Below are 15,101 nucleotides of genomic sequence, written 5' to 3'. Positions count from 1 at the left end.
GCTCCAGTTCCAGAAAAATCCAACACCCTCACACAGATATACATGCAGGTGAAACACCAATTCACATAAATAAATAAAACAATTTATTAAAAAACTATTTTATGTGTATGATTATCTTGGCTGAATGTGGGTGTGCCTGCTGGGTATATGCCTGGTGCCCTCAGAGGTCAGAAAAGGGTAGTAGGTCTCCTGGAGCGGGAGTTGTAAACAGTTGTGGGTGCTGGGTATTGAACCTGGGTCTTCCGGAAGAGCAGCCAGTGCTCTTAACTGCTGAGTCAGCTCTCCTGCCTGGTTTTAGTGGGCTTTCTTTACTCTGCATCCCGGCCTGGCTTTGGAGGCTGAAGCAATACTGCAGCTTCAGACTTCTGAGCAGATGAACCGGGCATGGCCACCTTGGGTGACAATGTAACAAGTTGCTCATGGCTATTACTGTGTGTGAAGAACCAAACGCCACAGCATGTGGGGGGTCAGGGAACAGCTTTATGAAGTTGGCGCCTTTTCTCCTTCCATTTTATGTGGGTTCCAGGGACCAAGGCTTGTGCGGCAGCACCTTGATCTGTGGAACATGGACGCAAAAGCAGCTGTGAGCTGATGGGGGTCTGGCCTCACAGAGGTGAGGTCAAAGGGGAGAGATGACTCAGAGTCAGGCCAGGCCCCAGGGTCCTGGCTTTCTTCTGCATTTCTGCCTCTGTGGAGATAAGGATTTTTCCCCCTTAGGGTAGAGGGCGGGGGAGGAACTTCCTGGGACCTGAGAGGTCAGGGAGCGTTAGCTGGAGGGAGAAGTGAGGGGCTCTTTCTGCCTGGATGCGGGCAAAGGCGATTTGAGGAAGGAAGGGTTTACTCTGGCTCACTGTTGAGGCGAGTCTGGGAGAGGACATGATGGCAGGAACGTGAGGTAAATGCTGCTTCTCAGTTGCCTTTTCCTTTCTATTCAGTCCAGGACCCCAACTCACAGGATGGTGCCACCCACGTTAGGATCTGTAAAGAGATCCGATGCCCTCTTCTGGTGTATCTGAAGACAGCTACAGTGTACTCATATATAATAAATAATAAATAAAAAAATTTATTTATTTAATGTATATGAGTACACTGTTGATGTCTTCAGACACACCAGAAGAGGGCATCAGCAGATCTCATTACTGATGGCTGTGAGCCACCATGTGGCTGCTGGGATTTGAACTCAGGACCTCTGGAGGAGCAGTCAGTGCTTCTCAACCGCTGAGCCGTCTCTCTAGCCCCAACTTTTATTACTTCTAAAGAAAATATATTTTGGTGTCTTCTCAACATTCCCCTCTTCTCCGCTTACATGGACCAAGGCTTATGTATAGAGATCAGAATACGACCTGTGGGAATCAGTTTTCATTTCCCACCATGTGGGTCCCGGAGATTACCTCAGGTGGTCAAAGTTGGCAGCAAGCCTCTTTACCTGTCTTAGGTATCTTGCCAGCCCCATTACTGTCTTTGAGACAGGGTCTCACTATGGAGTCCTGGCTGGTTTGTAACTATGTAACCCAGGCTAGCTTCAAACTCACAGAGATCCACCTGCTCTGCCTTCTGAGTGATGGCTTTAGAGTCACCTTGTCAAGCCCAGAGTGCTTTTCCCCCCTTTTTTAAGATTTATTTATTTATTATATATAAGTACACTGTAGCTGTCTTCAGATACACCAGAAGAGGACATCGGATCTCTTTACAGATGGTTGTGAGCCACCATGTGGTTGCTGGGAATTGAACTCAGGACCTCTGGAAGAGCAGTCAGTGCTCTTAACCACTGAGCCATCTCTCCAGCCCCCCCCCCTTTTTAAATAATAATTTTTCTTGTTTTTATAACGTGTATGGATGTTTTGTCCGCATGGATGTCTGCAGGGTTTCTCTGTGTAGCCCTGGCTGTCCCGAACTTGCTTACTCTATTGACAGGGCTGGCCTCAAACTCATGACATTCACCTGCCTGTGCCTCCTAAGTGCTGGGATTAAAGGTTCGTGCCACCACAGCTGGGCTGAGAATTTTGCTTTAATCAAAGACTTGTGTTGGGTGTGTGTGCGCGTGTGATGAGGCCGATGGGTATCAGAGGACAGGTTTACGTAATGCTGGAGTGGATCCCAGGTTTTCATGCAGGAAGATGAATGCTTTAAACACTGGATGGCACACCGGCCTTGCTGACCTGCATTGAGCAGTTTGTTCCTTCTGTGACAGTGATGAAACCTGCTGGGATTCAATGGAGACTTCCCTACAGTTTGGATGTGAGCTTTGGTGGAGTATGTGTCATCGGTGACATGGACAGAGTCCCTCAGACTCTGGAATCTGGAAGGCTCAGGCACTGAGTGGGGCCAGCATAGAGGAGGAAAAGGCCACCATTGGGCAGCAGGGGTGGGGCAGGGAGGGCCTGTCACCAACTTCAGGCAAAGGGCAGCTTAGGACTAGTACCCTGACCTGTCATCCCACATGGCCCATGTCCCTGTGACACCTGGCTGTGCACGTGGTGCTCAATCCAAAGTATGCTGGCCTGTGTTGGGTCACTCCACTTTGCCCTAAGCCCGATTCCAGCTTCTTGCCTCTCAGATGAGAAAGGTCTCACGTCCTGGCACCGCAGAATGGCCATTCAGTTGTCCAGTCGGCAGCACAGCTGGATGTACGGCTGTTTATAGTGAAACTCAGACACAGGAGCTGCTTCCTCACACTGAAGCAGCGCTCCAGCCTGCCTGCCTGCCTTCCTTTCCTTCTTTCTGGTTTTTCTAGACAGGGTTTCTCTGTCTAACCCAGGCTGTCCTGGTACTCAGCTCTGTAGATCAGGCTGGCCTTAGACTCAGAGATCTGCCTGTGTCTGCCTCCTGGGAGCCGGGACTAAAGGCCTGCACCACAAGTTCCACCAGCTCTCTCCTGACAGCAGAGATCAAAGGTCACATAGAACCTGTTAATTTTGGACTTTTTTGCTGTTTATAATGAAGTATATTATTATAACCACTCTTTGGCCTATTTTACCTCCCCTGTAAAGGACTCACTTTTACATGTATGCACATATGTATTTAATGCGTGTAGAGGAGAAACTTAAGGGGGTCGATTGTCCCCTCACCAACTGGGCAGCCCTGGGGACCAAACCCTGGTGTCAGTGTGCTGTCTCTTCACACCAGCTTGCCCCACTAAACTAAAATTAAAAAACCATTCACTTACTCATTTTATTTTATGTGAGTTAGTCTCCATGTGTACCATGTGCATGCCTGGGACCCAAGGCCAGAGGCTTCAGTTCTCATGAAACTCGAGTTAGAGGCAGTGATGAGCTGTCATGTGAGCTCTGCAAATGACCTGGGTCCTCTGTGGGAAAGGCAAATGCTCTTAGCTACGGAGCCCTCTCTCCAATCCAAGACCCATATTTTACATTCCATTAGAGATTGTGTTCATAGTTCAAGAACACCCAGACCGAGGGGCTGGGGATTTAGCTCAGTGGTAGAGCGCTTACCTAGGAAGCGCAAGGCCCTGGGTTCGGTCCCCAGCTCCGGGAAAAAAAAGAACCAAAAAAAAAAAAAAAAAAAAAAGAACACCCAGACCAACTCATATACATTAAATAAAAACAAAGTTTTTTTGAATTGTGGTCTAGCAAGCTGGCATAAAGGCACAGAACAGCTGACAATAGATTCAACCTGACTCCTTCCTCTACTTGGACTCTGCAAATCAAACTCAATCTGTGAGGCTTGGCAGTAAGCACATACCTGCTGGGACAAGTTCTCATCATAGTCCTGGCTGTCCACACACTTGCTGTGTGCAGTAAGTGACCCTTGAATGCAGAGATCTTCCCACCTCTGCAGGATTGAAAGCGTGCATCACCAAGACTGGCTCTGGGGCTCACTTTTGGTTTATGGCTCTGCTATGTGTATCTTATATACTATGTGCACGCACTGTCCAGAGGCCAGAAGTGGGCACAGGATCCCCCAGGTCTGGAGTTACAGATGGTTGTGAGCCTGTGTGGGTGTTGGGAATTGAACCTGGATCCTCTGGAAGAGCACCCAGTGACTGCTGAGTCGCCTCTCCAGTCCCTATTAATGCTTTATTTTTTCACCCAAGACAGTTTCTCTGTGTAGCCCAGGCTGTCCTGGAACTTACTGTGTAGACCAGAACGGCCTTGGACCCAGAGATCTGCCTGCTTCTGCCTCCTGAGTGCTGGGATTTAAGCTAGGACTCATTTTTAAACTGGTTTCTCAATCCAGAATACCACAGAACAAAAGAATTGGCAAATTGTTTCTCTAAACATTCAAGATAATTATTCCAGAGCATTCAAATCAGCGCTAGCCAGGTGTGGTACAGGCCTGTAATCTCACAGCATTTGGGATCATCATGAGATATCAGCCAGCTGCAGCTACATACAAGGTCACCCTGGGCTGCATGCTGGCCTCAGAACAATTTAAAGCAGCCAGAACACGGAGGCCTGCTGGTCTACACAGTTCCAGGAAAGCCAGGGCTACACAGAGAATCCCTATCTCGAAAAACTAAATAACTAAAATAAATGAATATACCTGCCTTTGCTTCCTGAGATTAAAGGTGTGCTGGGTTCAAAGACATGGCTGTACTGAATTAGTTCCCCAGAACTAATTTTTCATTAATTTTTTTTGAGACAGGGCCTATGTATGAATTCTATGAGTCCTGGAATTCACTACGTAGGCCTTGAAATCAGAGACCTTTCAGTCTCTGCAGCCACTGGTGCTCTTGGATTTTTCCCTCCCAGAAAGTCTCCTGTGAGGTGTGTTGTACAGTTTGTCTCTGTGGTACTCCTTGGTCCCAGACTTCCAGGGCCTTTCCCTTCCGAGATGTAAGACTCTGGGGAAAACTTCCCACTCTGGAGTGGAACAGAACACTTCCCCTGGGGCACGGATGGGTAGACTGAGCAGTAATGGAGCCGGAAGGCAAAAGGGCTGCAGCCAGAACCAAGGCAAGTCTTCCTTTAAAAGAATACAACTTTGGTCCTCAGCTCCGGAAAAAAAAAAAAAGAACACAACTTTTTGGATGGGAGAAATGGCTCAGTGGTTAAGAGCACCAACTGCTGTTGCTGTCACAAAGGACCACCGTTTGGTTCCCAGCACCCACACCAAGTCATGTGTGCTTCCAGTTCCAGATCCAATGCCCTCTCTCTTGATCTCTGCAGGCTCTAGAAACATACTTGGTGCACATATATACACACATGCAAAACTTCACACATAAAATGTCCAACACACACACACACACACACACACACACTCAAATGTGAAGGCATGTGCATGGCGTTAAGAGGGTAATAGTGGGTGTTGGCTCTGGTTCACTTGAAGCAGCGTCTCAGTCACTGCCTGGCATGCTAGGTGGACAGCAGCCAGGGGTTCTTCCCTGTGCCTCCCTCATAGCACAGGACTGCTGAACTACATCAGAGCCTGAGCTTGCGCTGGTGGCTTTGTGCTAGAGGTACTTTCACCTATGGTGGGACTTCCCCAAACGATGGACAGACAGCCTCCGTGTGTGTGTGTGTGTGTGTGTGTGTGTGTACACACGTATGTACATTTGCACATGAAGGCCAGAGGTGGATGTTAGGCATAATCTTTGATTGCTTTCCACCCTATACTGAGGTGGAGGCTCTCACTTGGATCCACAGCTTACCGACTTGGGATGTGTGGGTGGTAGGGATGCAAATCCTAACCTGTACCCCTGGCAAGGCCAGTACTTTGCCATTAAGCTAGACCCAGTTCCTAAAGGTCTTTCTTCTCTGAGGCCCCAGGCCCTACTACTGACAACAAGGAGTCCAGGGAGGCCAGTGATGGTTTGTCATTGGTTTAATTTATTACTGTCTGACTCCAGTGACACTGACATACCCGCGGGGCCTGTGAGCCTCCCGGAGAGTCGGCCCTGTCCAGTAAGATACAGTACAAGGAGTGGACGGCACGCGCATGCATCCACACTGAGCTACAGTGACTGGGGCCTGGGGAGGTGGATGGTGCTCCCAGGAGGTCCCCTCTCTAGACAGTTAATGCTGGTAGAGACTCGAGGCCAGACCAGGGCCAACAGACAGGCCTATACTTCTCTGCCTAAAAATGTGGAAGGTTGCATGTGTACAGTTCTCCAAGTTCGAAACTACATCTGGTGCTACCCATCACTGCTAAGGGTTACTCCATCTTGGCCGGGACGAGCGCCTCGGGGTCAGAACTCAGGAATGTCTGGTTCAGTCTTCCTCGCTGCCACTTCCTGAGCGGTCCTGAAAGAACAGGGCATATATCGTTTGTGAGTAGGGTGCTCCTAGGTGCTCTCTGATGCCACAGTGTTTTCAATGTTGTGGAAGGACCTTGGATCTTAAGGGATAAATTATCTTAAGGCTGCAAAAAGAAAGCTGCATCAAAACTTGGACCCTGCTTTGTGCCATGATAGTTCGGTTAACACTGGGCCTGTTCTATGGGACAAATAGGCTTGGGGGTGAAGGACAGGCCACCATGGAACGCCACAGCCAGCTCATTACAGCCATTCTTGAGAATGAACATGTTGTCTTCTGACTGCCACTTTGGTATCTGTCTAATAGAGCTCAGATTGGCCTCACACTTGCTAGGCAGCCAAGGGTGGTCATTACCTCCTGATCATCTTGCTTCTCCCTCCCGAGTCCTGGGACCAGAGGTGCTCAGGTGCTCACCACTATGCCCACAGCTGCTATTTTAGTACACTTTAGTTTGAGGGCTGGAGAGACTGCTCAGTAGTTAAGAACTGGCTGTTCTTATAAAGGACATGAATTCCTTCCCAAAAACCCACACAGTGGCTCCCAACACCCTGGAACTCTAGTTCTAGGAGGTCCAATGCTCTTTTCTTGCCTCCATGATCACTAGGCATACATCCATTCATGCAGGCAAAATATCTATATACAAAGACAACAGTTAAACCCCAAATAAATAAACAAGAAAGCCCTTAAAAGAAAAATTAAGAGTCTCTATATAGCCCTGGCTGGCCTGGAACTTGCTATGTGTACCATGCCGGGTCTAAAACACAGACAGTTCCCTGCCTCTGCCTCTGACTGCTGTGAATGAAGGTGTTGGACTATGATGGTCATATTTGGCTTATTTTATTTTATTTTTACTTATGTAGTGTATGGACATATGTCTGTGTGCATGCAGTGCCAAGGAGGTCAGAGGCCCGGGATGTCCTGGTGCCTGAGTTACAGGCAGTTGTGAACCACCCACGTGAGTGCTGGGAACTGAACTGATCTTCCACAAAAGCAGTAATGCTCTTAAGGACTGAGCCATCTCTCTAGCCCCTCCCCATTTTTGTAAAATTATTTTGATGTGTGTATTTTTTTTGCATGTATGTTGTGTGTCATGTGTGCCTGGTGTCCACAGAAACCTTAAGAGGGTACTGGACCCCCTGGGACAGGAATTATAGATGACTATGAGTCTCTACGTGTGTGCTGGGAATTGAACCTGGGTTCTCTGGATGAGCAGCCAGTGCTTTAACCCCGAGCCATTTCTGCAGCCTTCTTTATTTTTAATTCACTGATCTTTTGTGTAAACCGCCCCATATAAGACAGAGCAGAAGCCTGTGGACCCAGCCTGTGTCCCATGGCAGAGTAGAGCAGAAGGCTTCCAGTATCCGGTGGCCCTGCCTTCCTCAGACATAGACACAGACCCATCCTGGCCTGTCCTGCCTAGCTACTCTGCTGGCTGCACCAGGTACCCAGAGCCTAGGTTACAGAACGCTGAGCCTCAGTTTACCCATCTTTAGAGTGGCCTGGATCTGGGACTGGCTAGGGTGAGAATGGCTACAATGCTCTTACCTCCTCCTGCTCCTCATCACTGTCATCGTCACTCACGACAGGCTTGGCCCGGGACCCCCGGCTTGGCCGCCGCCTGCCCCCCTTGAGTCGGTCCTGGGCCTTCTCCTTTCGACCCAGCTTGATCTTTACCTTGACAGAGCGGGCTGTGGGGCGGTAAGGAAGCCAACTGTTAAGTAAGGCACTGGTGGGGGCATCTTGGTCAGTGGTGGCTCCTGCAGCAGCTCTGCCCTCCCCCCTTACTCACACTCAGACTCAGAGCCTTCCTCCTCGCCCTCTTCTTCCTCCTCGCTTTCCTCGCCTTCACTGTCATCCTCCTTCTCGATTTTCTGCCGCACGCTGGTGAAGACAGACTGCAGGACGATGGAGTCCTCGTAGATCTGCAAGGACACAGAGCCTGTGAGCCTCCTGGAGCTGCTGCTCAGCTGGGCCACCCCACAACCTTCCCCAGATGACAAACGCCCTGAAGGGGGGAGGGGCTGGGAGGGCTGTGCTGGCCGGTTTCCCTCATTCAGTCTACTTTTCAAGGACCTGATGTCTACAAAGAGAAATGGTGCTAGAAACATGAAATCCTGTGGGCATGGTGTTTGCTTGACCCAATAAAGCAAAACCAATCTCCTGGAAGCCACCCCTCCCAGATGTGGGAGGAATATGCCAGAAGCAGGATGGGGACCACTGCCAGCTACTTAGTCACAGAAAGGACACCTAGTACAGGGCGCCTTTCAAGAGCGTTGAGAGAACTAGAGATAACACAACTGCAACGTGGGCTAGAGAGGAAGCTCGGCAGCACGAAGCTCCCGCAGATGCAGGCTGCATTCTCATCACCCACTCAGTGGTCCACGGCTCCTGTAACACTCCACTGCACCCACCCTCCTCAGTCACACATGTAGTGCAGAGACCCTGCGGGGCAGCAATGTGCGGCCCTAGACTACTGCTCTCGGCAACAGTGCAACAGCCCCAACTGTGCAAGTTAGGCACACAAACCCCTCCAGCTGCAGGGAGAGCAGTGGGACGCTCACCAGGGAGCCCTCGAGGTTGAAGGTCTGAGCATTCTGGCACAGCAACATCACGTCCTTCTCCAGGTCATTGAGGCTGCGGTACTTGTGGTTTCGGATGCGTTCCTGTGGGGAGAGAAGGAGGGAGGGAGGCCTAACTCTGGGCACCATGGCCTCCTGCCCACCCATGTTGTCACTTTGACCTGGCCGTCCTCCCACAGCCCCAGATTCTCAGCACCCACGCACCTTGATCTTCTTGAAGTCCACAGGTTTCCGGATGAGCTCATAGTACTCAGGAAGTTCCTTGCGAGAGGGGAGCTGAATGAACACCTCACTGAGCTGACGTCCACTACTGCTGCAAGGTGACATAGTGTGTGTCACTCCCGGGCATTAGTCCATCACCCCAGAGACACACTGTATTACTACACAAGGGCAGAGGATGCGAATTTAAAGACCTGGTAGTTCCTCATCTTTCTGAGAAAGTGTTTTACTATGCAGAACAGACTGGGCTCAAACTCAAAAGAGCAGCCTGTCTCCATCCAACTGCCGGGATTGAAGGCTAGCACTCCATGTTTGCTCTGGGACTTATTTGAGTATCTGAGGTCTTTTGACTGTTAGTACATCCCTGACAGATAACAAGGTCCACTGGTAGCATGTGTGTGAAGTCCAGTGACATCTCTAAGTCCAGCCGTGGAAGCAGTGCACACTGCCATCCTCATGAGGGTGCACATACCCAGGCCACTCTTCTTACCATTAACAGTTTCACTCTGTAGACCAGGCTGGCCTGAGTTCACAGAGATCCACCTGTCTCTGCCTCCTGAGTGCTGGGATAAAGGCTTCTGCCACCACAGCCATCCCATCCAACTTTCTTTCTTTTTTTGTTCTGTTTCCTGTACTACAGAAACCACACTTACTTGACCATGAAGAACATGACAGGTACCTTCCTGACGTTACAATCCCCGCGGAGCCAGGGCATTGGGAACAAACCCCAAGAGGGAAGAGGATGGACACAGCTGTGTCCTCGGCTCTCCACAGGGACAGCTGCTACTTCCCACAAGGATGGAGTGTGTTTGGGGCTACCTTGGCAGCGGTCCTGGCCCGTTCCTACAGTCCTCATCTTAATGGTTCCCGTGGTAAGCAATGTAAGCAGGCTTTGCACCTAAGGAGCAGGTAGAGCCACCACCAGCAGAGCAAGCGAACCAGGCTTCCTAGGCTCTCTGAGTGGCTGGTGCAAGGGGCCAGGATGTACCTGTCCCCTGGTCAGTCACCTGACCTACAATCGTCCAGTGCCTCAAAGTTCCCAAATGGCAGGACAAGCGGGTGAATAGAGAAGAGGAAGCTATGGCCACTGGGGTCAAGAGGCTGGGCTCTGAGGGCAGGAGGGGTCCTTGCGGCAGTGAGTCCTGACTCTCGTTCTTTCTCAGGTGGCCCAGGGTGGACTCTTGACTGGCTGTGTAGTCGAGAATGACCTCGACCTTCACTCTCCCTCTTCTTTTAAGTCCTAAAGTCAGTCGGGTGCTGGGGGCACACATTTTTAGTCCCAGCACTTGGGAGGCAGAGACCCCTGGATCTCTGAGTCTGGGGACAGCCTAGTCTACAGAGTGAGTTCCACAACACCCAGGGCTATCCAGAGCCTGCCCCAAAATACCAAACCAACCACAAAAAACAAAGTATTTCCCTAAATTCAAAACAGGCTGAGGTCATGGTGTACACCCTTCATTTTAATGCTCGAGAAGCAGAGGCAGAGGCAGAGGACTCCTGTGAGTTTTGAGGCTAGCATGGTCTACATAGGCAGTTTCAAGCCAGCCAGCCAATGCTACATAGTGACACCTTATCTCAAAAATCCAACCAACCAAATATCATGTTCCAGTGGACTCCATACTATTAGTCTATGGTCAGCACAAATTGGTCTTGGTGGATTATAAAGAAAAAAAAAAAAGGGGAAAAAGTTAGGAGGTAGAGGCAGACAATGAGTTAGTGTGAGAAGTAGGCAGTAAATATAATAAAAACCCAGAAAAGTACATATACATTTTCAAGGGAAATTCTAAATGGCTGGACCTGATAGAACTCATCAGCAGAGTGTTTGCCTAAGACCCTGGGTTCCACCCCAGCACCACAAAAAACCAAAACAAAACAAAACACCCAAAAAAAACCAAAACCAAAATCAAAACCAAAACAAACAGACAAAAAACAAAACAAACCAAGCAAAATGACCTAGCAGACCATTCACCAGGCCCCATCCAGGTATTCTCAACACAGCTCATTTCTGGAAACGGTGACATTGGAGTTTTGTAGGCTTGTCATGGAGGCTCTGACTCCTGAGGCCATCAGGAACAGGCCAGTCAAGTGCCTACTACAGGCTGCTTCTGATCTTGTGCTCTTCTCCGTTTATGTAGGCCACAAGGCCCCGAGGTGGACTCGGGAGCCCCTTGGTCACAGATCTGACAGACAGGAGGTTTTGTTCCTGCCTGGCACACCCTCGGAGGGGCTGCCACTGCACCCCAGCATCTGCTCACGTCTGCTGCTAGCACTGTGCTGAGAAAGCTAACGTGCTTGAGTGGCATCAGCATCTCTCTGCTCTTCACTGTGGATGTGACAGGACTACATCCTGTCTTGACTTTCCTCTCTACGAGGACAGAACGTCTCTGAACTGTGAGGTAAGGTAAACTCTTTCTTCCTCAGTTTCCTCTTGACAGGGCATTCTATCAAACGACAGAAATGAAACCAGGCCAGTGGTGACAAAAGCTGCTGTAGCCATTATCCTGGAATTTCATGGGAGTGGCTGTCCACCTAACCTTCCCATTATTAATACAGTTTCCCTCATGCTGTAGTAACCCCAAACTGTAAAATTATTTCGTTGCTACTTCAGCAATGCAATTTTGCTACTGTTATGAATTGCAATGTAAGTACCCGGTATGTGGTTCCCAAAGGGTCACGACCCACAGGTTGGGAAACAGCGATCTAGAGAAACCTGCCTGGCACACCCTTGGAGCGACTTAGTATGCTCTGCCCAGCACTTGGTGATATCTTTCATGGCTAAGTCCTGTTGTCAACCTGACATTTACTGCCATCTATCTGATCCTGGAACCCTGGCTGTACACAGGAGCAACGCTGACCAAGTTCTGGGTCTTCTAAAGATTTTTTTGTTTCTCTAAATATCCTTGTCTGGCCTGCAACTCACTATGTAGCCCAGGCTGGCCTCAAAGTTTCAGAGTTCTTTCTGCCCACGAAGCCCATTTCTTCTAGAAAGTTCCAAAGCAGCGGCTGGAGGTCATGGCTGACAGTGCATGCTGGGCCATTCATGTCTGTGCTATCACACGGTGCGCAGCGCCACCTTGCCTCCTGAGATGAGTGGTGAAGGATGCTGATGGCAGTTGTATTTGGATAGAAAATTCTGGGTTGAACAAGTCAAGTCGCAGTCAGCTAAGGCGCTGAGATGGTAAGGAGCTCTGGCACAGCAGATGCCGTCAGTACTTTGTACACTGTGATGCAATGCTATACCAGTTCCCTCCCAGTCCTCAGGCCCATCTGCCAAGTGTCACCCAGTGAGAGGTGAACACACCACAGCCTGTCATACTTCAACAGCCTCCCAAGCTCTTTCAAATGTAACCTCCCTGAGCCGGCTGGCCCAGAGTGCTCCAAACTTCACTCACACATTTCTCGTGACGTTGGTGCTGAACCAGCCTTACATATAGAAATCAATGCTTAGCACAGAGCTACACCCAAAGGCCTATAATCCTGTCATCTCTGTGTCCCAGAGTGGCTCTGGATAACGGGATTGGCTCAGATTGGTCTCTTCAAGCGCTCTGAGGCCTGCCCAGTCTAGCCTTCTTCCACTGATGTAGCTTCACAGGTGACATGTCCTGCTACTGCTAACAGGCACCAGGACTGTGTCTATTCAGTATTAAGAAGTCAGAAGTCGGGGCTGGAGAGATGGCTCAGTGGTTAAGAGCACTGACTGCTCTTCCCGAGGTCCTGAGTTCAAATCCCAGTAACCACATAGTGGCTCACAACCATCTGTAATGATAAACGATGCCCTCATCTGGTGTGTTTGAAGACAGCTACAGTGTACTCACATACATAGAATAAATCTTAAAAAAAAAAAAAAAAAAAAAAAAAGTCAGCAGTCGAGGCCTGGTGTGGTAGCACACACCTTTAATTCTACTACTTCCAGTGCTTGGGAGGGTCTCAGGAATTTACGAGGCCAGCCTGGTTTACATCATAATGAAAGCCTGTCTCAAAAACAAACAAACAAACAAACAAACAAACAAACAAACAAACCGCTAGATAGTGGTGATGAATGCCTTTAACCCCACTGGTCTACTGAGAGAATTTCAGGACAGCCAGGGATACGTAAAGAAACCGTATCAAGAAAAAACAAGAAGCCAGCAGCTGTGGACACTCAGATTTAGGGGCCCGGCTTTCTGCAACACTGTGATGGTTGAGCATGTGTTCATTCAAGCTCTGCTCTGGATTGGGTATGCTGTGGCTAGCTGTCAGAGCAATGGAGATACCATGAGGACAACACATATTAGGGAAGAAGCCCTTGGTCACAGGAAACTCTCCCAGGCACTCAGCTGGCAGCAGATGGATGGGCCAGCACCCTTTCCCAGTCATGGTCAGAACCTGGCTTTGCTCAGGGGCCGGGAGGGGGCTTGTTTGACACGCTCATTTTAAACCCTTTCCTTCTCTTTACATTACGGTGTTTGGGCCGAACAGATCTTAAGTCATTTATAGGGTCTTACTGTCCTGTTGCAGGAGCATTGCACAGAGACATGTGTACTTGGAGAATGTTCCCACCACTCTTCACATCACCAAGTTAGAACTGGTCACCCTGACACGATGTTCTCCCCAGTTGTCAGCATTCCCACCCTGTCTGCCTGCTTGTCCCCCCATGCGCAGCAGCAGGCTTCAGAGTCACACACTCACTGCTGTTCACAACTTAGTCATGTGAACAGTCTGATGAGATAGGCACAAAGGAGAAAAGACAGACCCAGGTGACTGAGGGGCCTGCACTGTCCTTGCAAACCAACTTATAACAAAGACAATCTACTGTAGAACTAACTCCCTGCAGACTCTGTGCCTACCCACGCCCTTTGTGGACGAGCTCTGACAAATGCTTCTGTGGATGAGAACAGAAGGGAATGGAACCTGAAACTCTCAGGGCCTGGATGGTGTGACCAAGCTATGAGAACCTGCTGTCAGCCGGGACACAGGAGTGAGGGTGGCGGCCATAGCTTCCTGGTTGGGTTTCACTGCTTTAGTAATAGCTAACGACCTGGGGGCAACAGTTGGGGACAGAGTCACTGCTGTTTCCTCATGCACTCTGCTAGAGCAGACTGCCTCCACTCACTCCCTGTCGTGTTTCATCACAACAGAAAGGGATGCAATCTAGAGCCCAGGGTTCAATTACTGAGGCCCTGCCAGAGAAGTCCTTGAATTGGTTTACAAGCCCCCTTGGGAGTCAGCAGCCTGGATGGGGCCCCTAACTGTGTTGCCACCACATGGACAGGGCATTCCTCCACACCAGCTCAGCTGTTAGAAATAATTACTGTCAAAGTCTGTTCCTTTCTTTCTTTTTTTTTTTTTTTGTTAAAGGTTTATTTATTTATTAAAGTACCCTGTAGCTGCCTTCAGACACACCAGAAGAGGGCATCAGATCTCATTACAGATGGTTGTGAGCCACCATGTGGTTGCTGGGTTTTGAACTCAGGACCTCTGGATGAGCAGTCAGTGCTCTTAACCACTGAGCCGTCTCTCCAGCCCCCCCCCCCTTTTTTTTGAGGACAAGGTTTCTCTATGTGGCCCTGGTTATCCTGAAACTTACTCTCTGTAAACCAGGCTGCTGAATTCAAGTGATCCATCTACTATCCCTTCCTTCTGAGTGCTGGGATTAAAGGCATGCACCACCACCACCACCACCAAATCACCAATTCTTTGATCACGTGACAGAATCTCACGTGTCCCAGACTATCCTGGAATTAACTTCTGATCTAATTGCATTAACTTCCTGGATGTATGTTGGGGCAATGGTTGTGCACTTCCAGTGCTGGGATGGAACCCAGGCCCTGTGTACACTAGGCAAACATTCTGGCATCAGTGCACAGACCAGTCCTGGAAACAAAGTTCTTATTATGGTCTTATGTTGGTCAACAATGGGATCTGAGCCTAAGGTTTAAGAAGCCTGGAAGACCCTATGTGGAGTCCAGTGCTGCACCAGACACAATTTCCAACACCTCCATTTGGTGAAGAGATCCTGAATATGGCACTAGAGAAGCCAGGCTGAAATGGAACAGGTGACTACAGGTTCAACAGGTCCAGAGTAATGGCAAGAAATCATCTGGGGACT

At 49.5% G+C, this 15,101-nt stretch overlaps 1 protein-coding gene across 11 annotated transcripts in view; it reads right to left on the bottom strand.

The window, feature by feature from the left end:
* Positions 1-5,766: 5,766 nt before the first annotated feature.
* The window catches only part of Smarca4 (SWI/SNF related, matrix associated, actin dependent regulator of chromatin, subfamily a, member 4), a 96,702-nt gene continuing 87,367 nt past the window's right edge, over positions 5,767-15,101 (bottom strand). For 7 of the 11 annotated variants that reach the window (XM_006242598.4, XM_063264830.1, XM_006242601.4 and 4 more), the window contains 5 exons: positions 8,999-9,107; positions 8,777-8,878; positions 8,005-8,137; positions 7,761-7,903; positions 5,770-6,203 (listed from right to left, as the gene is read on the bottom strand). In XM_006242598.4, coding sequence (XP_006242660.1) covers positions 6,171-6,203; positions 7,761-7,903; positions 8,005-8,137; positions 8,777-8,878; positions 8,999-9,107 — 520 coding nt within the window. In that variant the 3' untranslated portion in view covers positions 5,770-6,170. Of the gene's footprint in view, positions 6,204-7,760; positions 7,904-8,004; positions 8,138-8,776; positions 8,879-8,998; positions 9,108-15,101 lie in introns of all 11 variants that reach the window. The other 4 variants (XM_006242599.4, XM_063264832.1, XM_063264834.1 and 1 more) reach the window with 2 other exon arrangements.

This window comes from Rattus norvegicus, chromosome 8 (genome assembly GCF_036323735.1).
Source record: "Rattus norvegicus strain BN/NHsdMcwi chromosome 8, GRCr8, whole genome shotgun sequence".
NCBI lineage: Eukaryota > Metazoa > Chordata > Mammalia > Rodentia > Muridae > Rattus > Rattus norvegicus.
This window is presented reverse-complemented; position numbering and strand designations above follow the sequence as displayed.